The following is a 27,999-nucleotide window of genomic DNA, read 5'->3' as shown; positions in this document are numbered from 1 at the left end:
TGGAGTCCAAACCCAGGAGACGGGGCTTTATTTTGGTAGATGTCTATGGAAAGGCAAGGCCTCGGCTCCAGCCACGTGCTGGATGCTACTGGCCAGACTGGGAGCTCTGGAGGCCGCAGCATGGAGGCGAAGGCAGCAGAAATCCCCTCTCCAGCACGGAGAGGCTGGCCCAGGCTGGCACGGGACGGAGGTGCCCAACACACAGTGGCTGATAAGGCACTTGAAATGACTACAAGCCATGAGGCAGCCTGGTGCCCCCCTCCCTCCTCCCCTTCCTCCCCCAGGGCTTTGGAGATTAACCTACGGACAATGGGGTGTCGGGAGCGCCGGGGCGGCCCCGGGGAGCTGTGGGCGCGTCACCGGGTCCCTCACTGGTGGAATTTCTTGCTGGGGCTGTTGGCGTGGTCCAGCAGCAGCTGGCACGGCGTGAACTGGCTGCCGTAGACGGCCTCGTACTTGCGCAGCTTGTCCACCAGCTGCCGGGCTCCATAGGAGTCGGCGAACCTGAAGGGACCTGCGGGCACAGGGACACAGCGCTGGCACGGGAGGGACAGGCACCAAGGGGGTGACAGACCCCCAAGTCTCTTGTCAGGGTAAGCCAGGGCCCTGCTCGCTGCCCACTGGCACTGGGCAGGGGCTGACCCCACAAGCTGGGACGTGGATAATCACAGAATCGTGGGATGGTTCTGGAAAGGGACCTTAAAGCTCCTCTCGTTCCAACCCCTTGCCATGGGCAGGGACACCTTCCACTAAGCCTGTCCAACCTGGCCTTGGACACTTCCAGGGGTCCAGGGGCAGCCACAGCTTCTCTGGGCAACCTGGGCCAGGGCCTCCCCACCCTCCCAGCCAACAATTCCTTCCCAATATCCCATCTAACCCTGCCCTCTGAAAGTCTGAACCCATTCCCCCTTGTCCTGCCACCCATGCTCTTGTAGGAAGTCCCTTGGGGCTGCTCCCACAGCCTGAGCTTGGCTCAAGGAGGGAAAGCACCAGGCCTGTGGCAGAAGCACCACCTCGTGCCCAAGAGCCCGTGGTGGCCTCCAGCTGTGACCCAACCCCCAGCTCGTGCCTCATCCACGGCCCAGGCCACAGCCATGGCCACCCAGCCAGGTCACAGCTGGGTCCCAGGGAACTTGGTCCGTGGTCCTGGCTGGGCCCAGCAAGTCCCGTGGCTGGAAAAGCACAGCTGAGGTTACCAGCTCTGCTGTATCAGTGAGGGCAGCAGGGAAAGGTGGGTCCTTGGGCTCCAACACAACCCCTGCCCACCCAGGCAAGTGGCAGTGGCAGGAGAGAGTCAAAGAATTATTTAGGTTGGAAAAGCCCTCTAAGGCATCGAGTCCAACCATCCCCCAGCACTGCCAAGGCCACCACTGACCCATGTCCCCAAGTGCCACATCCACAGGGCTTTTAAATCCCTCCAGGGACGAGGACTCCCCCCCTGCCCCGGGCAGCTGTGCCAGGGCTGGACAGCCCTTTCCAAGGAAGACATTTCCCCTAATATCCAACCTAAACAACTTGAGGCCGTTTCCTTAAGGCCGCAGCTCAAACCCGGCCTTAACTCCTGCCCTGCCACACGGCCACAGCCCAGGGTGAAGCTCTGGAGCCAAGCCCAGGGCCCAGCCCAGGGTGAAGCTCTGGAGCCAAGGCCAGGGCACTCACCTCCCAGGCAGGGCGGGAAGCCCAGGCCGAAGACGGCGCCGATGTCCCCCTCGATGGGGTTGCTGAGGATGCCCTCCTGCAGGCACAGGGCCGCCTCGTTCACGAAGCGCGTCACCAGGCGCAGCTGGATGTCCTCGTCCGAGCAGCTGCGGGGACAGAGCCCGTGAGGGCTGGCCAGGGGGGCAGCGGCGGGGGCAGAGCACCCCAGGTTGGCACAGGGGGGGGAATGGTCTCCCTGGGAGTGTCCCTGTCCTCAGGAGGGGCAGGAGTAAGTGCTGGGACGTGTCCTGAAGCGGGCAGGTCAGAACCACGGAATGGTTCGAGGTGGGAGGGGCCACTGGAGCTTGTCTGGTTCGAGCCCCCTGATCAGGCAGGGCCCCCTGGAGCACATCACTCAGGATTGTGTGGAGATGGATTTGGAATAAAGGCAAAGGCTTGATCAGGCTCCATGTTGGGAAATGTCATGGAATGCCAGACTTGTCTGGGTTGGAAGGGACTTTAAACATCATCCAGTGCCACCCTCTGCCATGGGCAGGGACACCTTCCACTAGCCCAGGGTGCTTCAAGCCTCATCCAGCCTGGCCTTGGACACTTCCAGGGATCCAGGTGTAGCCACACCTGTGCCAGGGCCTCCCCACCCTCACAGCCAAGAATTCCTTCCCAATCTCCCATCTCTCCCTGCCCTCTGGCACTGGGAAGCCATTCCCCCTTGTCCTGTCCCTCCAGCCCTTGTCCCCGGTCCCTCTCCAGCTCTCCTGGAGCCCCTTTAGGCCCTGGAAGGGGTTCTCAGGTCTCCCTGGATCCTTCTCTTCTCCAGGTGAGTATCCCCAGCTCTCCCAGCCTGGCTTCAGAGCAGAGGGGCTCCAGGAGCTGGGCAGGCTCTGAGCTGGGCAGGCTCTGACCCACCCCTGCTCAGTCTCTCCCAGTACTCACACATCAGGATTCGCCGGCACCCTGAACTGTGCCAAGATCTCATCCATGCCGGAATTCACACTCCTGTTCTTCACTCCCTCCTGGTAAACATAAAAGCCTTTCCCTGCCTTGCGACCTGCCGGGGATGAAAGGAGCCGAGTCACATCCTGCCATGTGTCCCGTTCCCTCCTGACACCTTCGCCTCTGATCTCCCTGCAGCTCCGCTTCCTGTGCTCCCACGGCACATCCTCCAGCACCCTGCACTGCAGAGCACGGCCAGAGGGAAGGGACCCACCTCCACTTGACCCCTTGGCAAGATGCTGCCACTGTGCCAGGCCCTAATGCCTTCTCTAGGTCCAGAAGACAACCACCACAGTTTCTGCGGGAGGGACTCCCAACCCATTCCCAGCGCTGTTCTCCCGCTGCTCTCCCGAGGCAGGAGAGGCTGACGGACGCTGGTGCTTTCTCTGGGGCAAAGGGGGGAACCCTTCAGATGCAAACAGCTTAGCCCCTCACCTAAGAAGCCCTTCTGCACCATGAGCTTGAAGAGGTCGATGCTGCCTCCCCCGAAGCGCTCCCCGAAGGCCTTGCCCAGGTCCTCGGCCACGTGCGTGGCCACGTCCACGCCCACCTCGTCGATCAGCGTGGCAGCTCCCACCGGGAACCCGAAGGCTGTGGAGATGGCATCTACCTTCTTTGGGTCAATGCCCTCCTGCAGGATAGAAGGGGATGTAGGGGTGAGGTCCTGGACAGCCAGCTCTCACTGCTCTGGGGCCACGCGCTGCGAGCAGCCCCACAGGTCGTGGGACTGCAACAGGAGCCAGGGGCAGGCTGGGGACAACCACGACCCCAGGGCTGGTCACCCACCTCCCCTCCTGCCCACAGCCAGGCTGGGCCCAGCCCTGGCCAGGGAAGAAGCAGAGTTTCCACGACTATTTGGTGGACACTCACCTGGAGGACTCGGACCACCTCCGACAGCATCGGCCCCAGGCACCTGGTGGTGTAGAATCCAGGCCCATCCTAGGGAAGAGGAGCACAGCAGGGAGCCAGGTGCAGGAGCATGGCCTCCTGGCAGCACCAGAGCTGTGTTTCACAGCCCAGGCTGCAGCTCAGACACCCCAAACCCCATCTCTAACACTATGTTTCCGACTGCTAGAATAGGGTATTTTTTCCCTGTAGGGTTCAGCAGTGTTTGAACACTTCCATGAACTTACTCCCTGGAAGTTCCCATCACTGTATTTTTATCTGAACTAGTGCCTGGAGGTCCCAGGCAGACTGCTGCTTCAGCAAGCCCAACAGGCTGATGAGGGAAAGGGTGCTCAGCACAAGGGAAACCGGCAAAACCCAGTTGTTTCACCTCTGATACTCCCCACAAAGCCAGGAAGCAACAGAGGAGCTGCAAACTGCCCTTCAGAGAGGCAGCTGGGGTGGGGATGAGGCTCAGGGAAGCAGCACTGCATCCCCACTGGCCTTCAGAGATGCCCAGAGCACTTCTGGACAAGCCAGTTTTCCTGGCAGCACAGGAACAACCTGCTCAGCACTGCTGCAACCTCAGGCATGAGGGAAAGACAGGGACACCTTCCATTAGTCCAGGTTGCTCCAAGCTCTGTCCAACCTGGCCTGGGACACTTCCAGGGATGGGGCAGCCACAGCTTCTCTGCCAGCTGCCAGGACCTCCCCACCCTCACAGGGAAGAATTCCTTCCCCAGTATCCCATCTAAATCCTCTGTTCCTGTATTCCCACCCCTCCCACCCAAGATTTAGCCCAGCAAGAGCAGGGTTGCTGCTCACTGCCCTCACACCCTGCCAGGACCTGGGGGTGCTGGCAGCCCTGTGCAGACACACCCAGACGTGTGGGATGCCAGGGCAGCTCCTGTCCCTGTGTGGGGCAGGACTGGCAGCTCCTCCTGCTGGCCCTGCACCCGTGCCCTGTGGCCTTCCACGGCTGCTCCCGAGGACACGTGAGGATCATGTGGGCACCTTCTGACCTCCCTTTTCACTTCCCAGCAGGAGCAGCTGCTGCCAGCGTGTCTAGAGCCACTTTTCACCCTCCTGTCAGTGCACAGGCCCTTGTGTTTATTGGCCCAGCTCCTGTTTCGTGCCCTGTCCCCTCACCTTCACCACGATGACGACCTTGCCCTGTTTGAGGCCGACAGCAACGGCGGAAGCCGCCGTGTCCTGGGAGGTTTTGTCCGTGGTGATGATTTCCAGCAGCTGCATCTTATCCACTGGGGAGAAGTAGTGCATCCCAATGACCTGGGCAGGAGGAAGAGCTCGGGGTTAACGTGGATTTTGGCTCCCAGAAGCACCTGCTGGGCGAGTCAAGTGCAGAGGGAAGGCCAGCACGGGCTGCAGGGCCCCCCCCACACCCCACTCCATCCCTCTGTGGCAGGAATGCTCCCCAACTCCCTCCTCCCCTCGGCTTTCTCAAGGACACGGCACATGCCCCACAATCCTGTCTCAGGATCAAGGTGTGATCTTCACAGCACCAAGAGCTGCCCAGCTCTCTCTGTACTTTACAGTCTGGCAGCAAATGCTGTCTGTGAGTCCCAGCTGACCTGTCCCCATGCAAAGGACAGGCACAGTGTGACCTGCAGGGCACAGGGATCTTGAGCTGGCAGGGCACAGGGATCCTGAGCTGGCAGGGCAGCCCCACCTGCTGCTGCTGCTGCTGCTGGGCTCAGACTGGAGCAGCACTCAGGGACATCGAGCACAGTCCCTGTGTCCTGCCTGTGAATGCTTCTGGTGATGGAGTGAATTTAGGGATGAGATGGCACCTATCCAGACACTAATTAGAGAGGGAAGTGCAGCCTCCCCCTGGGAGCAGCAGGTAGGTGCAGATTATCTGGCTGTGTGCCTCACTTTGAGAATGTGACTGTGCCATCAGCGTGTCACCTTCGTGCCTCCTGGCAGCTGCCCTCGGCCCCAAGGGCTGTGTAAGCCAGAGGCACCTTGCAGAGTTGCAAACTGCAACACTAATTAAAGAAAATGCACTAATTAATTAACTGACTTCCTAGGAGTCTCCACATAAAGAGCCACTGCACAGGCAATTTCTACAGCAAGAGGATGTTATCTGCAAGGACGAACAAACGAGACTCAGTTGGCATTTCTGACGAAACAAAGGTTTGACAGCAAACTAGGAAGAGGTTCAGGAGGGTGGCAGGAACCTCTGACAGCTCACAGGTACCTGGGTACCCCTGGCAGGGTCCTGCACTCCTGCCTCAGGGATGTAGGAACAGTGCTCCTGCTCAGCTGTGCTCACCTGGGCTAAGGGGGGAGGATGCAGATACTTTATGTGCTGTTTGGACTTCAAGCAAAGGGATGAAGTTGTCCTGTGCTCCAAACCTCTGCTACCTTGCTCTTGGCACCCTGTTCACATGAATCATTTGGAGTTTGAGAGAAACCCTCACCACCCCCTCAGGAGCTGATCCCAGGGCTGACCACGGCTTCAGTCTCAGCACCTCTGAGTTCAGCTTCCAGCCACTGACTTCTTCTTGCTGCCAGGTCAGTGCTTTCCCCAGGAAAGAGGAGACATTTCCCCATTAGGGCAAGTCCCTCCTATGTCTACTCAGTTTATTAAAATGATTGAAGTCTTCTTGGCTGGAATTCTCTCAGCCCAAGTCACAGACTCACTGAGGCTGGAAAAGCCCTCCCAGCCCATGGATCCCCCCTGTGCCCCATCCCCACCTTCTCCCCAGCCCAGAGCACTGAGTGCCACGGCCAGGCCTTCCTGGGACACCTCCAGGGCTGGGCACTCCAAACCTCCCTGGGCAGCTGTGCCAGGGCCTGACCACCCTTTCCATGAGGGAATTCCTCCTGATGTCCCACCTGAGCCTCCCCTGGCACAGCTGGAGGCCGTTCCCTCTCCTCCTGTCCCTTGTTCCCTGGGAGCAGAGCCCGACCCCCCCCAGCTCCCCCCTTCCACAGCCTCTGTGCCCCCACGTGCACTGCCCTGCCTCACCAACATCACCCCTGGGGTGAGTGTACCCTGACCCCCCTCCCACCTGCCCGAAGACCAGGAGCTCTGGGGGCACGGGGGGCAGAGGACGAGCTGTGTCACGTCCCGAGGAGGCAGCAGGAGGTCCCCAAAGCAAAGCCACCTCCCCAGGGACAGGCAGCTCTGTGCAGGGCACGTGGCCCTGGGGACTCACCTTCTCAGGCCTCTTGCTGGCAGCAGCAATCTGGCTGATGGGCAGGGCAGAGGTGTTGCTGGCGAAGATGCAGTGAGGAGGGATCACCTGTGGAGGGGTGGGAGGCACTGTCAGAGCTCAGGCTCCAGAGGGGGATCCAGAGCCCTGGGAGAGAAGCACCAGCCCCCGGGAGCCCTGGCAAACAAGGCATACTGGGTTTTCTCATTAGAAACTAGTTCTAAAGCAGCAGCTTAAGTCAGCCAGCCCTGACCTCCCCTGAACCTCCCCAGGGGTGCAGAATCAGTCCCAGAGCTCCCATGTTTCTGCCAGAGCACTGCAACCCCACGAGACACTGCAGGAGGGGCCCACACCAGCCCCTTTGCCATACAGCTTCTTTCCCCCCTTGAACAGAACAGAGCAGTGGCAGCAGGGCAGGGACAGCAGGAGAGGGACTGCGAGGTGTGGAGATACCCAAGGACATCACTGTTGTATCAGTGTCCTCAGACAAATGTCCTCAGCTCTTTTTGAAGCAGCTCCCAGGAGTCAGGGAACGTCAGAACTGCCCCATTCAGCTAAAAACTCCTCACTGAGCAGGGAGTGTCCTCAGTGAACAGAAAAGCTGCCCTTGATGCTCACCCACGTCCTGACATAGCTAATTGTGACCAAGAACCAAACTGCAGCACAAAGAGGGTGGGACAGACCCAGCAGCACAGCCCAGGACCCCTCAGCCCCCAGGGCCCACGTGCAGCAGGAGCTCAGGACTGATACTCACGGCCTCCACCTCCTTCAGCACTTTGTGCTTGACGTTGATGTCCTCGAACACAGCCTCGATGACCATGTCTACCTTCTCAAAGCCCTTGTAGTCCAGCTGGCCCAGCAGGTTGCTGAGAATGGAGTCCCTCTCAAACGATGTCAGGCTCTTCTTCTTGACCTTGCTGTTGAGCCTGGGGAGGGACAGCTCTGTCACGGCTGCTGGGGGTGCACCACAGCACCACGGGCACCCCTCCTGCCCTGCCCCCCAGAGCTGGCACCCGAAACTCCAGCTCCAATCCCGCAGGACTGGCACCCTGCATGCGTCCTGGCCCCTCTTTCCACGTGGAAGCAGGAGAGCCCTGCTCACACAGCTCAGCTGAGGGTCAGAGCTGACACCCCACGGCTGAGCACTACTGCTGCTGAGCCAGGAGGGCAGGGAAGGAAAACCAGCTTTCCAGAGCTCTGAGCTGGGATGCCTCCCCCGACATGGGCCTTGGCTCTAGAAGTTACTGCTAAATCTAAAAGGAAAACAACCCCCTGTTAGATCTCTACCTCCCTCAGGCTGACTGCACTGGGCCTGTTCTGCAGCCATATCCCAGCACACTGTACAGGACAACCTTAAGATAAAGCTTTCCTGTGACATCAGACGGTTCCTTCCAGCAGAACAGAGGTGTCAGGAGCTCCTGACAGCAGAGGAGTGTTGTGACTAAAGGCAGCCCTATCCCACCCCGAGCCAATCCCTCTGGACTCACATACCCCTTGTAGACCTGCTGCAGGCCCCTGTCCAGGCCCTTCTGTGTCGTGTCCTTCAGAATGGTCTTCATGCCCTTATCCACGGAGACCTGGGCGATGCCGGCCCCCATGAGCCCTGCTCCCAGCACAGCCAGGGTCCTGCACGGGGAAGGACCAAGGGGACTCACTCAGAGCTGGAAATGGCTGAACTTCCATCGTTCCTGTCACACTCACACAGATCCCACCCACCCAGGCACCACTTTCACAGAGGTCACCTGAGAAGTTTCACCCACAAGTGAAGCCTCTGAACCGCAGCAGATCAGCCTGCTGGAGGCTGGAATTCTCTGCTCTGCCACACAGCTCTCCAGGACTCCAGGCCAGTCACTTCCAAGAGCCTGGAACTGCTCCTTCAGGCACCCCACACTTGCACTTACTTGACCTCTCGCTGAGGGGCCCCGAACTTGTTCTTCTTGCAGTGCACCTGCCCGTGGTAGAGCCCCATCAGTGCCTTGGATTCCTTGGTCAGTGCAAGTTGGCCAAAGTTCTGGAAGAAAGGGAAGAGGGAAGCTGGGAGTTAACAGCTGTCTCCCTGCCAGCACGTCAAAACCACGGCAAGGGGAGACACAGGCACCACCCAGGTGAGTGACCTGGTGAGTGACCAGGTGAGTGACCCACTGCCCACGTGAGTGACCTGCTCAGCAATGGGACAGGGGCACAGGTGACCTCTGGGGAGAGGAACCTTCTGGTCCAAGCACTGTCCACCCTGCCCAACCACCCACCACCTTTTCCTCAGCAGCACAAGGACGTGGAGCTGCTGGAGACAGTCCAGAGGAGGCCGTGGAGATGCTGCCAGGGCTGGAGCCCCTCTGCTCTGGAGCCAGGCTGGGAGAGCTGGGGGGGCTCAGCTGGGGAAGGGAAGGATCCAGGGAGAGCTTGGAGCCCCTTCCAGAGCCTAAAGGGGCTCCAGGAGAGCTGGAGAAGGACTTGGAGCAACCTGGGCTAGTGAGAGGCATCCCTGCCCATGGCAGGGGGTGGAATGGGATGAGATTTAAAGTCCCTTCCCACCCAAACCATTCTGCAATTCCACAATTCTGCTTCCTCAGTGGCAGGACTGGATTTCCCTGACACAGGACCCTTCCTCCCCACGTGCACCCTGCACTAGTTGGGGTCACTGCCCCCAGGGATCCAGGTGGAAGAGCCCTGTCCTCAGGCTTCAGGAAAAACCCTTACAAACAGGTCAGTCCTCTGTGACAGCAGCAGCTGATCTGCTGATTCTGCACGATCACAGAGAGGCAACAAAATCTAATCCTGCAAAACCTCCCAGCACTCAGCATGGAAGTTTCTCAGCAAGACAAAAGACAAGCACAGGGAGACACAGAACTGAATGTTTCCCGAGCCAAGTTAGCCATGGAAAAGCACGGAATGCAGTCTGGAGCAGGCTGCACCTTCCTTCACCACTGCCCTGCGAGTCAGAGCCTTGTGAAAACATCCAAAACAAAGCCTGGAAGAGAATCTGCAACTCCTGTCCCGGGGGACAGAGGGAGGCAGTAAAAAAAAAAAAACACGACACTGACACTTATTATTCTTCAGAGGTTCTGGGAAGATCTCCATCCTGCTCCTGTTCTGGGGAAAGAACCATCCATTCTCTGCTGTAAGGAACAGAATATCCCCAGGCCTTTGTTCAGCACCAGACCAAACGTGGGTGGAATGCACAACCAGCACGGATGGGCACTGGTGAGGTAGGGAGGGAGCTCCAGCTCCAGCTCAGAGCAGGCCTTGGCACCACAGGGAACAAAAGGAGCTACAAAGCACGGCAGGGAAGTAAGAGATGGAGTTCACTGGCATTTAAGGGGCAGGGACACGAGACATGACCCAAATGCTGAGATAATCAGGTGAAAACGTGGCTCTGTGGGGGGCTCAGGTCTTGCAGAACCATCAAGGTAACCCACCAGTGACACTGGGCACAGCCAGAGTTACCCCTTTGGCCCCAGGAATCACACATTTGAGCACAACTGCAGCAAAACTGGGACCAGCAAGGAAAAACTAATGTGGGGCAGGTGGGTTTTTAAGGCAGAGACAAGGGCAGAGAAAGGGAGGGATCAAAAACTGTGTGTGTGCAATAAACACGCACAACCTTCTCCAGTCCCACCTCTCCCAGCTTTCTCTTCTCCATTCCCAGCTCTCCCAGCCTCTCCTCATGTGCCAGACTCTCCAGACCTTTAGTTACACACAGAGAATCCACGTGCTGCTGTGCCACAGCTGGGGTGCTCTGGTTATTCCTCATCCAAAGATAACAGAGAGAGGAGGGAGAAAAGGCCCAAAGTGGTGTCCCAGACTCCTGACACACAGTCCTGTGGCTGCAGACAGGCCTCTGTCCCAGCCCCAGTGCCACGGGGGGGGCAGGGAGCCAGGCAGCACTTGGAGCAGGCCGTGAGGAACCCCCTGTGTGTGGTTAGACACAGATCCCAGGACACAGAGTGAACTGATTCCTGCCAGGACCCATCTCCTCACCTGGGATTCCAGGAGGTATCCGGCGTCACGGCCCTGATCCAGACCCGTCTTCACAACCTGGGCCAGGAGCAACAGAGACACAGCTCAGTCCTGCCTGCAAACACCTACACCTGAGCAGGGTTACCTGCTGGCCCTGGGACCCCTCCCCAATATTCCAGGCACATTTCAGACTCCCTGGGTCCTGTCCCTGCTGCTCAAGGCAGAGCTGGGAGTCGCCCTGTCCTTCCAGCACAGGACAGGTGAGGAGTTTTCCATCAGGAGTTTTCCTCTGGAGCCATCCCTGGTGGTTTCAGGAGCTGTGCCCCTGTCATGTCACCGCTCTCAGAGTCATTCACGGGTTTTAGAGAAGTCTTGGCAACAACTTAAATAGTGAAAAGTCATCTTAAAATAAGGATTCAACCCTGGAGTGTGCCTGTAAGTCCCACAATGCTTGTGTAACCCAGAGGATTAACTTTTAAAGTGTTGTGTGGTCAGTGTTATGAACATTACAACAATTTCTATTTTTTCTGGTTTCAAACAGGCTCCCTGAATTCTTTAGAGACTGCACAGGAAACCTGGAAAAACTGCAGCTGAAAGTTTCATGGACAAAACATTCCAGCTAAGACTCCCCTTAACTGGGATTCCTGCTCTACCCCTCACTGGGACCAGTCCCACATAAACTGGTGATCATATTTTGGGCAGTGCCTCTGAATTCTGCCACCCTTGCTCAGCACAGCACCCAGCCAGCACTCCTCAGGACTGATCCATGTGAGGAGCAGCGTGTTGGGTGGACTGAGGGGAGGGGACCACCTTCCCTCTGCCTGTGCCACATCATCCTCCAGCTCCCCCTGCCCCGTGGGTCCTCCCACCTCGCTGTGTTACCTCGATGATCTTCAGGGGAGCGGGGTAGAGCCCTTTGGTTTGCTTCTGAACTTTGCTCTCCACTGTCTTGTAAACCTGCTGCCTGACGAAGGGCAGGGCCATGGCATAGTCTGTGAGCTCTGCAAGGAGGGACAGAGCAGTGTCAGCACAGGGCTCTGTGCAGAGCCAGCCCTGCAGGATTCACTGCAAAGCCAAGCACTACAAAGGGGAATGCTGCAGACCCGCAGTGGAAACGTGTCCCTGAAAGCAGCCACGGGCAGCAGGGGCTGCTCTCCACGGCCTGTCCCATGGGCAAGGCTCATCCTCCCCACACAATGGTGACAGGCTGAGCCCTGGGGACCAGGACTCCCCCGGGAATGTGCCCATTTCTGGGCTCTGCTAACAGGGAGCAGTGTGGAGCAGACCCACGGGCCTCTTCCCACCTGACTGCACAAGCCTGGCGCAGAACTTGCCACCGAAGCTCTGAAGATGCAGAGTCCCCTGGGGGCAGCTGCTCCCTCTCTCCCTGAGGCCTGGCTCCCTTCCAGCAACCTCAGGAGCCACCAAGTCCAGCTCTGCCAGAGCCCAGACCTTCAGAGCAATGTTCTCCCTACCGACCCACCCGGCTCAAGAGGTGATTCCAACATGGAACCACCTTGTTTTGGAAACAGAAATAAGTAGGAGCATGAGCAGAGCCCAGAGAAGCCAAGCTGGATTCACCACAGTCCCCTGGGATTTGGCCCTGCTGCCCACACACTTACTCTGCATCAGCCCCCTGGACCTTTTGGCAGACACAGTCTTGTTGGCCAGGCCCCTGGCAAAGCCAATGGCCACCTCCTCCAGGTACTCCATCGTCCGCGCCTCCGGAGTCTTCACACCCGGCCCTGGGGAGCACAGAGGACACAGCAGGAGTTATCCCTGAGGGATGGGGATGAGGAGAAGCCAGGACCAGACAGCAACATCACGGGCCTTTGAACTGCTACCACCCCACTCCCCCCTCCTGTTGGACCTTTCCTGGTTGTGAGCAAGGGTGGGAAGGCCCAGCAGGGACAATGTGAAGGCCCCAAGGTGTTTGTATAGACAGCAATAATCTGGAATGCTGGAATAATGCTGGAATGTCAGCTCCCAGCTGTTCAAAGGCACATCCAGCTCTGGAATTAGACCAGGTTGCTCAGGAACACCTTCTGCCAGTCTCTGAACACCTCCAAGGACGGAGGTTCCATGACCTCTTTGGACCTGCTTCAGCTCCTGAGCATCTTTGTGCCACTTGTGCCCTTTGCTCCTCAAACCTTTCACTTGGCATAACTGCAGGCACCCGGTGTCCCAGGGGAACTGGGGGGTTCTGCCTCCCCTCCCTTGTGGCACCTCTCCTTTCTTCTGGGGCACAAACACTGCACCAACAGGCAGGCAGCATTTAGGAAGTGCTGTGTCCCTGAAAATTCCCTGGACGGGAGCCAATGTCCAACAAACCCCAACCTTTGACCTCGGGTGCAGGAAATCTCTCGTCTGCTTTAGCTGCTGCAACACACAGGAACTCCTGGCCCAACTTAAAGCTCTCCCACAACGAGGCAAGTCACCACCAAACCAGCTTTAGCAACCTCTGAGGGTGGGTTGCACAATTCCCAAGCACGGGAATCCTCCTCATTTCCAGACAGTTGTATCATCAGGGCAGGATCCAGCACAGGGCTGAACAGGCAGCTGTGAGGAGCTGCCAGAGGCAAACACCGAGTCATGAATGACAGGGCACTGCCCAGGGAGGCTGCACAGGGCCACCAAGAAGACCCTGCAGGCAAATGTGCAGCCTTGGGCTGCCCCTGAACTCGCTGAACAAACCTGGTGAGGTGACAACCCCATATCCTGGTGCTGGGCAATCTCATTCACCCTCACACAAACAGCTCTGAACACGCCCAGTTGCTGCAGAGAGTCCTCAGAGCCAAGGAAACCCCCCCCAGACACCCCCTGACACAGGAGGTGGGGAAAAACAAAAGCAAAATGGGAAAAAAAGGCAAAACAAACCCCCTTCCTCTTTTATGTCCCACTACTCTTCCCCTCAACAAAAGGTGAGGTCTTCAAATTTAAAGTTTTGATCATGGAAGCCCAGAATGGTTTGGGTGGGAAGGGACCTTCATGGCTGTCTTGTTCCATGGGCAGGGACACCTTCCACTAGCCCAGGGTGCTCCAAGCCCCCTCCAACCTGGCCTTGGACACTCCCAGGGATCCAGGGGCAGACACAGCTTCTCTGGGAATTCCAGCCCAGCCCCTCCCCACCCTCACAGCCAGGAATCCCTTCCTAATATCCCATCCTCTGGCACTGGGAAGCCATTCCCTGTGTCCTGTCCCTCCAGGCCTTGTCCCCAGTCCCTCTCCAGCTCTCCTGGAGCCCCTTTAGGCTCTGGAAGGGGCTCCAAGGTCTCCCTGGATCCTTCCCTTCCCCAGCTGAGCCCCCCCAGCTCTCCCAGCCTGGCTCCAGAGCAGAGGGGCTCCAGCCCTGGCAGCATCTCCAGGGTCTCCTCTCCCTCCACGTGTCCCCTCTCTTTGCAGAACAACCTGTGCGTGCACCCGGCAGAGCCCAGAAGCTGCTCCTGCTGGGGGGTCTCTCAGCAAGAAGCAAATGAAGCAGCAGGAGCCTTGTGAGAGCTCGGGAAAGCTCCCAGGGGAAGCCTCCTGCCCTGGCAGAATGTCAGAGCCAGCCCAGGGCAGAACAGGCCAAACAAAACAACACATTGCATTTTACAGGCGGCACAGCAAACAGAGCCCGGAGCTGCTGCATAATCCACATTTCAGCAATGCCCAGTGGATTTCTGAGAATTTACTGGAAATCTGAGAGCGTTTGGGAGTTCAGAGCTCAGACTTCACCAGCTCCCAAACTCTCATCTCACCGTTCAAGGCTGGGACCTCCAGCTTTAGTGACCTGATGTGCCACACGATGCCAGTGCCTGTTTTCCCCTTTCCATCGGCCTGGCTGCTCCACACCAACAAGTGCTGCATTTTGACAGCCCAGCTGAAGAAAAGGGCTGCTCATTTTTCAGTCTAAGCTGTGAGAACCACTCAGAGAAGGCAGCTGATCCCCCCCACAGGGGTTTACTTTCCCTGCAATCACCTCCCAGCGTGCTGTCGTGCCCTAACCCGGGAGCTCCAAGCTCTCCATTCCCACCTGGTTCCTTTGTAAATGGCACATGCCAGAATGGGATCCAGGGAATGCTGCAGAGTTCCCTGCTGAAGGAGAACTGGTTGCACCCCGTGGAACTGCCTCCTGATTGATGTTGTCTGCCTCCTTCAAAGCCTTCTATAATCAGCTACAGCATCACCCCAGGGAAAGCTGCTTTTCCCCAGGCACAGAGAGAACAGGAGCCTCCGGCAGGAACCTCCTGGCACTGGCAGCTCTTTGGATGAACAAGGAATGCCTCCAATGTTTGCATGTAATTTGTATTTTTGTGTTCCTCCTGTGTGCTTAATGTGGGCTGAGCCAGGATTCCCAACAGCTCCTCAGAAAGCTCACTCTCCCTTCCAGCAAGACAGGGTAATTGTGGGTATAAAAAGCCACATTTGCTGGCTCTTAAAAGCCAATTCACATCTAGGCAGGTATAAAGTGGGAAGGTGTATCCAGGCAATTTTAACTCCAGCCTCAGAACCATGAATCTGTTTTATGAGCATGAATACAGCAAAGGATATCTGTGTATCCTGGGCTGATCCCAGAGGGATGGTGGGCAGCAGGGCAGGGGGGATCTGCCCCTCTGCCCCCTCAGCTGAGACCCCCCTGCAGAGCTGCCTCCAGCCCTGGGCAACAGCAGCACAAGGACGTGGAGCTGCTGCAGAGAGTCCAGAGGAGGCCGTGGAGATGCTGCCAGGGCTGGAGCCCCTCTGCTCTGGAGCCAGGCTGGGAGAGCTGGGGGGCTCAGCTGGGGAAGGGAAGGATCCAGGGAGAGCTTGGAACCCCTTCCAGAGCCTAAAGGGGCTCCAGGAGAGCTGGAGAGGGACTGGGGACAAGGCCTGGAGGGACAGGACACAGGGAATGGCTTCCCACTGCCAGAGGGCAGGGAGAGATGGGAGACTGGGAAGGAATTCTTCCCTGTGAGGGTGGGGAGGCCCTGGCACAGGTTGCTCAGAGAAGCTGTGTCTGCCCCTGGATCCCTGGAAGTGTTCAAGGCCAGGTTGGACGGGGCTTGGAGCCACCTGGGCTGGTGGGAGGTGTCCCTGCCCATGGCAGGGGTGGGACAGGATGAGCCTTACCCAGGTCACTTTGGATTCCGTGATCCAGCTGAGCTCTGGCACATGGGACAGACCACACCTGAGGGCTTCCCTGGCATTGCTTAGGGAAGGCAACAGCACCTCTTCTATTTACTGTCTTCCCCTTCAGGCACCCTGCAGCTCCAGGGCAGTCCCAGCTGGAGCAGTGGCTTTCATCCCAACTCCTGGGGGGAGCTGCTCACACCTTTCACAGGAGGCTCTGCAGGGTTTAGTCCTCACAAACTCCCCCATTTAGTCACCTGCCAAGAAAGCTGCCCTAGTGAAGGAACAGCAGAATTATTCCCTAGCCTGCTCAGCACCTGCAGTTTGCAAGGAATTCCTCTGCCCAGCTGACAGCCAGCTGGCAGCTCAGAGGCCTGAGCCACTGGGGGCTGCCTTCTCCAGATCTCCTCCCAGATTACCAGCTGCAGGCTGCAGAAAGGCAGACATCCCTCATCCATTGTCCTTCCATTAGGGGCTGCAATCTGTCCTCTGCCCTGATAAACGAGGAATGTGGGCCCTTATCTGTACAATTAGCTTAAGCAAGACAGCCAGCAGCCTGCCCTCCCTGCTGACCTCTCCCTGTTCCTCTGCCTGCTGGCTGGGCTGCAGCAGCAGCTCGAGGTCCTCAAGGTCCCCGTGCTCCCGAGGGGGGAGCAGGGATCCCTGTGCAGCCCCTGTGCTCTGCCCCCACCCGCTGCACCAGCGGCTTCTCCCCCCAGCCTGGTGAGGGCAGAGCTCCCCTGGCAGGCAGCACACCCAGAAAGCCAGAGGCATCCCCGTGTCTGACCTAGGGGTTCCACCACCTGGTCCACCAGCCCCATCTTCTTGGCTCTGTCGGCGCGGATGTTCCTCCCGGTCAGCATCATGTCGAAGGCAGCGGGGAGTCCCACCTGCAAGGGCAGGAAGGGGATGGCAGAGTGGGAGCAGGCCACGCACAGGGGCCGTGGAGTAAAGCTTTTCTCTCACTCACCATCTTTGGCAGCCTCTGAGTGCCCCCTGCTCCGGGCAGCAGGCCCAGCAGCACCTCAGGAGTGGCCAAGACTGTTTTCTTGTCCTTTGTTGCCACTCTGTAGTGACAGGCGATGGCGACCTTTAAAAAGGGAGAGAGAAGGAAAGGTTTCCCTGGGAAAGACCACAGAGGACTGGGTATCCATCACACAGCTCTCTCCTGCACCCTGCCTCAGCCTCCCTCCCGACCCCAATTCCCTAATCCAACTGCCCAAATTCCCTCTGGGCTCACTGATGGCTCCTTCTGGGATACAACAGCAAACAGGTATGAGATGAGCACAAAACCACCAAACTGAGCCACGCTGGTTTTAAATCTCACCTAGACCATCAAGGGCTTCATTAATTCACTACACTGACAGCATGGTCCCATCTTCTGATCAGCCATGATTCCTGGTTTATCCCTGGATAAATCCACATGTGTCACCCCAGTGTGTGCAGAAAGCTGCGACTGCTCGAGAAATCCATACAAACCAGGGAGACTCCATTCCAAGGTTATTCTGCTTTAGTAACCACTCTGCTCCAGGAATCACCACAGTCCTTCAATTTACAGAAATCCTAGGTGGAGATTCCCAGGCAAACACTGGATCCAGCTGAAGGGGCAGGCAGGAATGGGGTGTGCAGGCAGGGAGGAGTTTGGCCGGGCCCCCACACTCATCCCTCTCACAACAGCCTTGTGGGGAATGGGAGTTGCTGGGATACAGGACTCACTCCATCTGAACAGCAGCAATTTCCAGCCTGGGCTCTGCCAGCAGCATTGATGCAGATCCAACGCCTGCTGGAAACAGCCGGTTTTCCCTGGGACTCTCATCCCAACACCAGCCTGGCCCACACAGGTTCCTATTTGATCTGCTCTCTCTCCACAGCAGCAGCAGAGCCCCGAGGCACAGCCAAGCCACTCCCTTGCCACAGACTCCTTTGCATGAAGCAAGGAGCCCTCCTCGGTCCCCACACCCCTCTCCCGGCGCTGCTCCTGCCGGGATCCCTTGGATAGTCCCAGAACTGCACTGCCAGCTCCCACTCCTGCTGGGAGGGCCAGGACTGCCCAGTACCTCCAGGCCTCCTCCCAGGCAGCTGCCACTGATGGCAGCAACGACAGGCTTTGGAGAATGCTCGATTTTTTCCAGCATCTTCTGTCCGTCCTGAGAGAGCTGAGTCACTTCCTGAGCGGTCTTGCAGGCTTCGAGCATGCTGGGGGAGGAGAGAGGGGTCAGAACGGGACAGGCACTGGGCAACAGCAGGAAAATGGGGGGGGCTCAGCCACTTCGTGCCTCTTTTCCCACAATCTCCAGTGCCTGACAGGCAGGTAAGAGCTATTTAGGCCCCAGTTTTGGATCAGACAACACGGGGAGGTTAAGCTCAGCAGGGTAAGGCCCTGCCCACTGACAAGGGCTGTGCCTGTGGCACTGAATGGGATCCCTCTGCCAGGGCTCTGAAAGCCTTTGGGAGGGGAGGAAGGGTCAGAGGAAGCCTTGAAGTGCTTGCCAGGAAGGGGACAGCCCAGGATCACTTTTTAGAGCAGCAGATGGCCAGTGCTCTGATGCCACACTCCATCAATTAGAGACTTCCCATGCCAATTATCCTCCCGGAGACCAGCAACGTTTGCCAGGCAGGAGCAATCTGGGAGGCTGGAGGTGCTGGGGCCAGCAGGCACCTCTTAACCACAGCCTGGCCTCTGCTTTGCTCCCCAGCTCTACCTACCCCCTCCCTCCCACCTGCACAGGGACAAGGGTAGCCCAAAAGGGAACGAGGTTTTGGGGGGCCTATTGGTAATTCACCTTCTTTCCTCAGAGCTTTCTGGCTTTTAATGTCTTTGAGCAACTGTTCTGCCCTGCCCAGGGTCAGTGCCAGGAGCCAACAGCACTCCAGGTCACAGTGGGCACCCACAGGATGACCCCACACCTTGGAAAAGCTGCCCAGGGAGGCTGCTGAGCACAGGGCAGAGCTCCAAACCCTGCCCAGCAGAGGGGCCAGGCTGGAGGGCTGCCAGGCACTCCAACCCAGCCAGAACGAGTCCTGCATGTAAATGATCTGCTCGCTGTGTCCCACAGGGAAGGACAGTGCCCACCCCGGAGCCAGGATGGGGTTCCTTGGCTGCACCCCAGCACGAGGAAGGAGTGACCAAGTGCCACAGCCCGAGGGGGCTGAACGACTCTCCATGTCCCTCCTTGTCCAGGTTTCACTCCACCTCTGCCATCCCGGGCACGTGGATGTCCCTCCCAGCCCCTGCCTCACCCCGGGGGGATGTCAGGGACAAACTGCTGGACTGCAGGGACAAACTGCACTGCACTCCAGGCCCTGGCTGCTGGGGTTCAGGGAGAGCTCCCTCAGCCCCCTCCACCCCTGTGCTTACTTGAGGTCCGCCCCGGCGATGAAGCAGCCGGGCTTGGAGGAGATGAGCACGGCGCTCCTCACGGCCTCGTTGGCCCAGATCTCGTTCATGACCTCCGTGAACTCAGCACTCAGCTGCTGGGACAGGGTGTTCACCTGGGGGGAGAAAAGCACCCTGAGCAGGGAGCTCAGACAGGTGAGGAGTAAAGCACCCTGAGCAGGGAGCTCTGACAGGTGAGGAGCAAAGCACCCTGAGCAGGGAGCTCACACAGGTGAGGAGCAAAGCACCCTGAGCAGGGAGCTCAGACAGGTGAGGAGTAAAGCACCCTGAGCAGGGAGCTCTGACAGGTGAGGAGTAAAGCACCCTGAGCAGGGAGCTCTGATGGGTGAGGAGTAAAGCACCCTGAGCAGGGAGCTCTGACAGGTGAGGAGCAAAGCACCCTGAGCAGGGAGCTCAGACAGGTGAGGAGCAAAGCACTGTCAGTGGGGAGCTCAGACAGGTGAGGAGCAAAGCACCCTCTGACAGGTGAGGAGCAAAGCACCCTGAGCAGGGAGCTCAGACAGAGCCCAGCTCTGCTGTGGGTTGGTCCAGCCCATGCTGGAACACAGGGAGGAAAACCACACCACCCCCCAGCCCTGCAGCAGGTCATCTTTGATCAGGAAGCCCCTTCTTAACCTCCCCAGTAGTGGGTTTGTGACCTCAAACACTGATTTTATGAGCTCATAAACCGGTTTGGTTTTGGGTTTTTTTGGGGTTTTTTTTTTCTGTATAATCCTAGAATCACAGAACGGGCTGGGTTGGGTGGGACCTTTAAGGGTCATCTCATCCAACCCCCTGCACTGACCAGAGACACCTCCCAGCAGACCAGGCTGAGCATCTCCCCAGCCTCACTGAAAGGTTGCAACCAGCAGAACAAACCCAGCCTGGGTTCTTCACACCCCACCAAAATCCTCTCATAAAACAGGATGTTTCAAGGCTGGGATTGTTGTTGCTCCTCAGAAGGAAAGTGTATATTAAAAAAAAAAAAAGTTCAAGCCTGCTACAATTAATACAAGATCTTTCATAGCAGGAGCAGTTAAATCTTTATCTCTTGTGTAGTACCAGAGCAGCTCAGCCGTTTAGCTTTAAAAACCACTTCCTTATCAAAAGCTCTGCAGCTGCTCCATAACAGAGCATTTCCATCTGTGAGATGACATCTGAAACTCATTACTGGTTCACAGGACTCCAACGTGCACTTTTAGATGGACTCCTTAAATGCCATTTACAGAGGTTCCTGCCCTCCAACACCTAAAAGCAACTGCAGCTGTATTGACCTAAAAAAAAGAAAATCAGTTCTATTTGTATTGTGCTGATGATAAAAGAATCAAAAGCCTTTATGGATTCCAAATTACTGAAGTATGGACACGCTTTTTAACTGCCTTGAATCCCAGAGCTTAGTGAGATTTAGAATTTTTTTTAAGATTTAAGATTTCTTTATGATTTAGGACTTCCTAAGACCTTGTGCCTGGGACGGAGATAAGTCAGCTTGGCACACACAGAGAATTCCACGAGGCATCTCCAGATGTTTCAAGTACCCAAAACCTCCTTTTGCTGTTTCTCCTTCGCTCCCAGCTTTGCCAGGCTGCAGGTCAGGGAAGTTCTCAGCCCGCAGTGGGAATTCTCAGTACCTTGGAGTTGGGTGTGTTGAAGCGCACGACGGCCACGTCCCCTTTGATGTCGCAGCTCACGTGGGTCCTGGCTGCAGACAAACACACACCTGGCATCAGCTCATGCTCGGGGGGCTTTAGGAATCAAATGAATGCTTTTTTAGGAATTAAATTTCATCAGGAATAAAAAATGAAAAGCTGCACACTCACCCTGCAGGGCGGCGGAGGCGGAGATGTTCCGGCAGGCATAACCTGAGGGAGAGATGCTGCACATGTTAAAGGAATCCTCTGAGCTCAACTCTCTCCCAGCTCCCCTTGCCTGCCCAGGGCAGCATCTGGAAAACCCTGAGCGTGGGCCAGGCCCTCCCCTTAGGGCCTGACCTGTGCCAGAGCCAGCCCAGCAGATCCCACAGCACTGCAGTGCCCTTCCCAGCACAGATCCCACGCTGCAGCTCCCAGCAACGCCGGGACAAGAGCAGGAAAAAACCAAAGGCTTCTTCCTGGAGAACTGACAGGAGAAGGAGCAGGTGGCACAGGGGAGTTTTGCCTTTAGGATGCTCATTCCAGCACTTCTTCACGTGCCAAACCGGGGCCCTTCCTGCACTTTGGGGAGTTTCAGGCACGTTAAATTCCCTGCAGAGCACACACAGACAGCTCTTCTGGGGTATTTCTGTAAAAACACTGGTGCCAGCACACGGTGCCAGGCCAAGAATTACCTCACAGATCTCAGGGGGTACAACTGGCAGGTCACAAAAAGCCAACAAAATATTTATTCCTGCCTCCACCTATCAGCAAAATAATCAGAATCCCAGGTTGGGTTGGGTGGGAAGGGACCTTAAATGAATCCAGTCCCATCCCCTGCCATGGGCAGGGACACCTCCCACCAGCCCAGGTTGCTCCAAGCCCCATCCAGCCTGGCCTTGGACACTTCCAGGGATCCAGGGGCAGCCACAGCTTCTCTGGGTAACCTGTGCCAGGGCCTCCCCACCCTCCCAGACAGGAATTTCTTCCCCAGCCTCTCACCCATCAGTATCCCCAAGTCCTTCTCTCCAGGGCTGCCCTAAATCCATTCTCTGCCCAGCCTGTGTTTGTGCCTGGGATTGCCCTGACCCAGGGGCAGCACCTCCCTGAGGCTGCACTGGATCCCACTGTCCATGTCCCTGACAAAGACGCTGGTCCTGATCCCAACCCAGGGAATGCTCCTTGTCACTGATGTCCACTTGGACACCAAGGCGTTGATCTCAGCTCTGAGTGTGACCATCCACTCACCCATTGAGTTATCCACCCTTCAAACCCCTGCCTCCCCAGTTCAGAGACAAGGATGTTGTGTGGGACAGTGGGAATGCTTTGCCCAAGCCCTGGTGCCTGGCTCAGTCCCTCCTCCCTCACCCACCAACACCGTCACCCCGTCACAGGACATTAAATGTGTCAGGTCTGATTTTCCCTCAGGGATGTCCCACTGGCTGTCACCAATCACCTCCCTGTTTCCATGTGCCTCAGCACAGTTTCCAGGAGGATTTGCTCCACAAACTTGTCACGGCAGTGGTGTGAGACTCATAGGGCCTGTAGCTGATCCACACCCAGGGGCACCCAAAGGTGTCCTGTTCCAGAGCCCTCGGAACACTCGGAGCACGGGATGGACAAGTTCTGCCCACAGGCTGCTGGCTCATAAATCTCCTCTCTCTGCTCAGGAATTGTGTTTGGCCTGATGATCTCTCAGCCCATGAATGAACCCCAGTCCCACCCCAGCAGCCCTGCACTTCACCCCGAGGATCCCTGAATGCAGACCCAGGCTGAACCCCGGCCAAAGCTGCTTTCAGCCTGCAATCCAGTAAAAGGGCTGCTTCCAAAGCCCCCCACACACATCCAGAGGCTGGTACACGGCCAGACAGCCAGGGGAGGGCTCTGCCCAACGCTGATAAAACCCTTAGGGATGGAACATTCCCATTCCCGGCAGCAGGAAGGGAGAAAAATCCGGTGCAGGGGGACTGAGCTGCAAACCTCATCCCAACAGGTGCTGCCCCCTCCACAGCCCCGTGACACGGGCTCAGGGCCGGGGCCCTGCTGCACTTTGGCCTCCTTTCCACCTTGTCCGGGGTGCTGGCAGCAGGGACTGACCTTTGCTCTCATTCCAGAGCCCGGGATACGCGCTGTGATGCCACGGGGATGGAAATTCAGCGTCAGGCTGGCCCGGCAGACAGGTCTGGGGTGCGTGTGTGAGCGTCATGTGCCCACAGAGCATTTTATAAACAAAGAGGGAGCTGATTTCCACTCCAAAGCCACCGGGGAGTATTTGATACCCACCCTGCGACTGCTGCCTCCAACACTAATTTCCCTAAACCTTTTGCAGGCTGGAGTCAGGTACTCTGGAAAACAAGCACCAGCATTTAATTCCCACAAAACCAAGCTGTGGCCTGACAGCAGTTTCTCAGCTGAGAGCTGCTGCTCAGCAGGACATGATGCGCTTTTAACAGCAGCATTTTAACCCAGTAACAGCCACACGGCCTCTTTAAAAGGAAAGCAAGGGCTGAACTACCTCCCTGAAGCCATTCACTCAATCCCTGGAGCAACCTGGTCCAGTGGAACCTGTCCCTGCCCATGGCAGGGGGGCGGAATGAGATGAGCTTTAAGGTCCCTCCCAACCCAAACCAGGCTGGGATTCTCTTAAGTTTTTTCCTCTTCCTATGGCTTTCTTTTTTCGTATCAGTTTCCAAACAGATTCCACCCATGAAAACCTTCAACCCTGAATTCCCGCTTGCCTTTCAGTTCTAGCAAAACAGAAGACATGAAGCAGGAAAAAAAATTAATTCAAGGGAACAGCCGGACAAATCTCACTCCATTTGAACCTCAACTCTTTTGAGAAATGGTCTGTCAGCAGAGGAACACCTCCTGAATTTGAGTGAGGTTTCTTTAGCCCGACAGTGGTTTATTTTAAAGCCCAGAATATTTGTGGGAGACATCCTTCACCTCTGAAACTAAAGCAGCTCTTGGTCCCAGTCACTGCACATCTGCTTTAGGAGCTGATCCGTTCAGCACCACGACGGGAACGTGCCAAGACTGGAGACAGAAAAATCCTCCTCCAAAAGGCTTCAGGAGGCAGCAGCCCAGAGGAGTGCTGCCACCATGTCCCACCACTCACTCCAGAATTAAAGCCTTGCAAGTCGATTCCAGTCTCCCTCCTGCACTCACCCCAACCCAAAGACCATCCAAACCCCGGGACACCAACACTTCCGCTCCTCTCAGGACTTTGCCAAGGGCTTGGATGCAGCAGAGAACAGCCAACACCCCATCCCAGGGCCCAGCCAGGACCTGCTCCTTCCCACTTTCCCTCTTCCCTGTTACTTCCTCAAACAGCTCCCTGCCCAGCACTTCCCCTTCCCGCCCTTCCACTCACCCGGACGTGGCACACCACTGGAACTGGGAACGGCATCCATGGGCGATGGCTCAGGGGAAAAGCCTTTTTCCGGCCCTGGAGCACCCCAGGCCCAGCAGGATGAGTGGGATGGAGCTCAGGACACCCGGCCAGGCTGTCCCTGGGAGCTGAGCACGGAGCTGAGACCCGTGAGCTGGGGAGCTCCCGACAGACTGAGCTTCCCCCGCTCCGGGAACCCGCCGGCACACGGATGTGGCTCGGCAGGTACAGCCCGCCCTGGAGCTCCCCAGGCTCCTGCCTGCTCCCTGCCTGCTTTGCAGCCCTCCCCAAACACTTTGTTAGGCAGAACGAGGGCTCAGAGCAGCCCCAGGGCTGTTTGTGAGGAAGAGTTTCACCAAGAACAAGAATTCCAACCAGCAAGAGCCTGGGAACTCCCTGGAGTTGCCCCAGGTCTCCTCATTAGTGACTGCAGTGCCCTGTCACGTAGGAACTTGCTCCTACCCTGCACGTAACACAGGGATGATCACAGAACTTTGGGATTGTTTAGGCTGGAAAAGACCTTTCAGAGCACTGAGCCCAGCCCTTAACCCAGCACTGCTGAGTCCAGGCCTGGGGTTAAATGAAAAGCTGCTGGATTTTGGGTCACCACGGATGGCAAACCCTGGGCCCCTCAAAGCACACACACAGCTGGTTTCCAGTGCCTCCCAGGCAGGTCCTTCAGCTTTCCCAGGGCTCCTGGGGACTCCCTGCCTTGGTAGCAATGCCAGGAAGCACCAACCCAGCACTGTGAACAGGCAGGAGGGTCCCAAAGCCCTGCCCAGGCCGGCAGATCACAAGGGAGCTGCCTGATGGCAAAATCATGGAATCCCAGAATGGTTTGGGTGGGAGGAACTTTAGAGCCTGTCCAGTCCCACTCCTGCCATGGGCAGGGACACCTTCCACCAGCCCAGGTGGCTCCAAGCCCCGTCCAACCTGGCCTTGGACACTTCCAGGGATCCAGGGGCAGCCACAGCTTCTCTGGGTAACCTGTGCCAGGGCCTCCCCACCCTCACAGCCAAGAATTCCTTCCCAATATCCCATCTATCCCTGTCCTCTGCCAATGGGAAGCCATTCCCCCTTGTCCTGTCACTCCAGGCCCTTCTAAATAGTCCCTCTCCAGCTTTGCTTCCAGCTCCCTTCAGGCACTGGAGGGCCACAATTAGGTCTCCCTGGAGCCTTCTCTTCTCCAGGCTGAACAATCCCAGTTTTCTCAGCCGAGAGACTGTGGAGCACCTGGATGCACCGACAGGCCTGGGCACACCCTCCCCATCCTGCAGGGACACAGGGATGCTCCCTCCCCAGGGATACACCTGCGTGCCTGGAGGGCAGCCACAGACACCCAAGGACACGGGGACACTCTCTCCCTTCCAGGCAGGCACAGGGGGCACTGGGACAGGCACACGTGGAGGGCACAGGGACACTCTCCCTGTGCATCAGCTCACGTGCCAGGACAATCCTGCCTGCAGGGTCTGCCCTCCCTCAGTGCAGGGACACAGGGACTGTCCCGAGCTGCACACGGATTCCCAAAGTGAGTCCATGTGCCAGGACACAGGGAAGGTGGCTGGGCACAAGGGGGCCAGCCTGCTCTGGGGACTGGCACAGCAGCATGTCCCTCGTGGGGGCACAGCCCCCCTCAGGGACCCCAGGACACAGAGGGACAGACCTGCCCTGGGAAAACCTTGGGGGGGGGGTTTGGGGACATGCCAGGGATCCCCCTGTGTGACTCACAGGCCGTGGAGACAAACCCCTCGCACAGAGCACAGACACACGTGGGGACACCCCCGAGGGGCCCCCTCCCACCCCAGAGCTCCCCTGGGACACCCGTTCCTCACAGCCCCCGTGGTCACACCGCCTGCAGACCCCCCGGTGACACCCCAACAGTCCCCTGCCCCCGCGGCCACAGTGCCCAGAAACCCCCTCCACCACACGTCCCACTCCCAACGCTCTGGGACCCCCCCAACACCCCTGACACCTCCTACCAGAGCACCAGGACAGCCCCTCAGTGCCCCCCTGCCCCTCATCCCTCAGTGCCCCCCCTCCCCTTCACTGCCCCCCCAACCGTGCCCCCCTCTCGCCCCCTCAGGGTACCCCCATCCCTCGTCCCTCAGTGCTGCCCCTGCCTCCCAGTGCCCTCCTTGCCCCTCTGTGTCCCCCTCTCCCTCTAACTCCTCACTGTCCCCCCGACCCCTCAGTGCCCTGTCGGTACCCTCCTGCCACTCACGATCCCCTCTCCTCTCACTGTCCCCTCTCCTCTCGCTGTCCCCTCTCCTCTCGCTGTCCCCTCGCCCCCTCACTGTCCCCCCGTGCCCCACAGCCCCCGCCGCTCAGTGCCCCCCACTCCTCAGTGCCCCGCTTGCCCTTTCAATCCCTCCAGTGCCCCCCACCCCTTGCCCCCCAATCCTGTCCCCCTCAGCGCCCCTTACCCTTCACCCCCCGCCCCTCAGCGCTCCTCCAGCCCCTCAGCTCCCCTCGCCCCCCAACGCCCCCCATCCCTCCCGCCCCAGCGCCCCCCGCATCCCTCACTTGCTCCCCTCTCCCGCGGCCACACCGCACCCTCCGTGGGCCTCCCTATCTCCCTCCGCTCAACGCGGGGCGGCGTCCGGCGGGCCGGGCCGGCCCTGGCGTGTGCCGGGAGGAGGCCGAGGCTGCCGATGGCTCTCACCGCCGCCGCCATCTTCGCCGAGTCCGAATGAGGGAGAGCCCGCCGGGAGGGAAGGGGTCCTCGCACGCCCGCCCCCCCCCACCCCGCGCCCCGCCCCGCCCCGCGTGCGCCTTTCGCGCTGCCTGCTCCGCTACCCCGCCTGCCGCGTTCTCCCGCGCCCAGCCCCGCGCGCGCCCGCGCCCGCCGCTCGCCCCGCGCCCGTTCCGGCGGGGGCTTCCCCGGGAAAGCGGCGGGGGCGAGCGGCGGCGGCGGCGCGCGGGGGGGGCGTGGGACAGGCAGCGCCGCGGGCAGCCCCGGGGGCGGGGCTTCGCGAGGACCCCCGCCCTGAGCGGCGGCGCGGGCGGTGCGGGCGCAGGGCGGAGGTGAGCGGGGTGGGGGGGAAGCGGGGTCGGTCCCGAGGGGAGCGGGGGACGGGGGGATCGGCCCGGGGTGGGTGAAGGGGGACGCGGGAAGGGCGGGGGAGAGCCCGGGGGGGGCGGTCCCGGCCGGGCGGGATGGACCGGGGGGCCAGGGGAAGGGGGAAGGAGGTCGGTCCTGGGTGGACGAAGGGGTCGGGGGAAAGGGGGAAGGAGGTCGGTCCCGCATGGACCGGGGGGGTTCGGGGGAAGGTGAGGAGTGTCAGGGGTTCATCTCGGATGTAGGAGAGGATCAGATGGGCGGTCGGTCTCAGATGGTCGGGGAAGGGAGAGAAAAGTCGGGGGATCGGTCCCGGTTGGACGGGAGGGGCGGGGGATGCGGGACAGAAGTGAAGGGGGGAGTCAGGGGGTCGGTCCCGGGTGGACGAGAGGGTCGGGGAAAAGGTGAGGAGCGTCGGGGAGTCGGTCCCAGATGGCCGGGGAAGAGAAAAAAGTTGGAGGATCCGTCCCGGATGGACGGAAGGGGCGGGGGATGCGGGACAAGGGTGAAGGGGGGTCGGTCCCGGGTGGACGAGAGGGTCGGGGAAAAGGTGAGGAGCGTCGGGGAATCGGTCCCAGATGGCCGGGGAAGGGAGAGAAAAGTCGGGGATCCGTCCCGGTTGGACGGGAGGGGGATGCGGGACAAGGGTGGAGTCGGGGGGTCGGTCCCGGGTGGATGCGGTGGCAGGGTAAGGCTGAAGGGGGTCGGTCCGGGATGGGCTGGGGAGTCGGGGGGTCCGTTCCGGATGGACGAAGGAGTCGAGGGGTCGGTCGGTCGTG

General features: G+C 58.7%; 1 protein-coding gene across 1 annotated transcript; it reads right to left on the bottom strand.

The window, feature by feature from the left end:
• On the bottom strand, window positions 1–26,836 carry HADHA (hydroxyacyl-CoA dehydrogenase trifunctional multienzyme complex subunit alpha). The gene is made up of 20 exons (XM_027714848.2): window positions 26,749–26,836; window positions 20,961–21,002; window positions 20,772–20,842; window positions 19,126–19,259; window positions 17,825–17,963; window positions 16,738–16,857; window positions 16,555–16,657; window positions 12,299–12,421; window positions 11,559–11,677; window positions 10,698–10,754; window positions 8,621–8,730; window positions 8,211–8,345; window positions 7,474–7,645; window positions 6,723–6,809; window positions 4,687–4,827; window positions 3,523–3,591; window positions 3,088–3,283; window positions 2,593–2,707; window positions 1,660–1,805; window positions 1–514 (listed from the first exon to the last, which is right to left on the bottom strand). Exons 1-20 carry the CDS (start codon window positions 26,834–26,836, stop codon window positions 369–371), a joined length of 2,313 nt encoding a protein of 770 aa, XP_027570649.2. The 3' UTR covers window positions 1–368.
• Window positions 26,837–27,999: the final 1,163 nt, after the last annotated feature.

This window comes from Pipra filicauda, unplaced genomic scaffold, assembly GCF_003945595.2.
Source record: "Pipra filicauda isolate LSUMZ 115617 unplaced genomic scaffold, ASM394559v2 scaffold716_size133577_pilon, whole genome shotgun sequence".
NCBI lineage: Eukaryota > Metazoa > Chordata > Aves > Passeriformes > Pipridae > Pipra > Pipra filicauda.
This window is presented reverse-complemented; position numbering and strand designations above follow the sequence as displayed.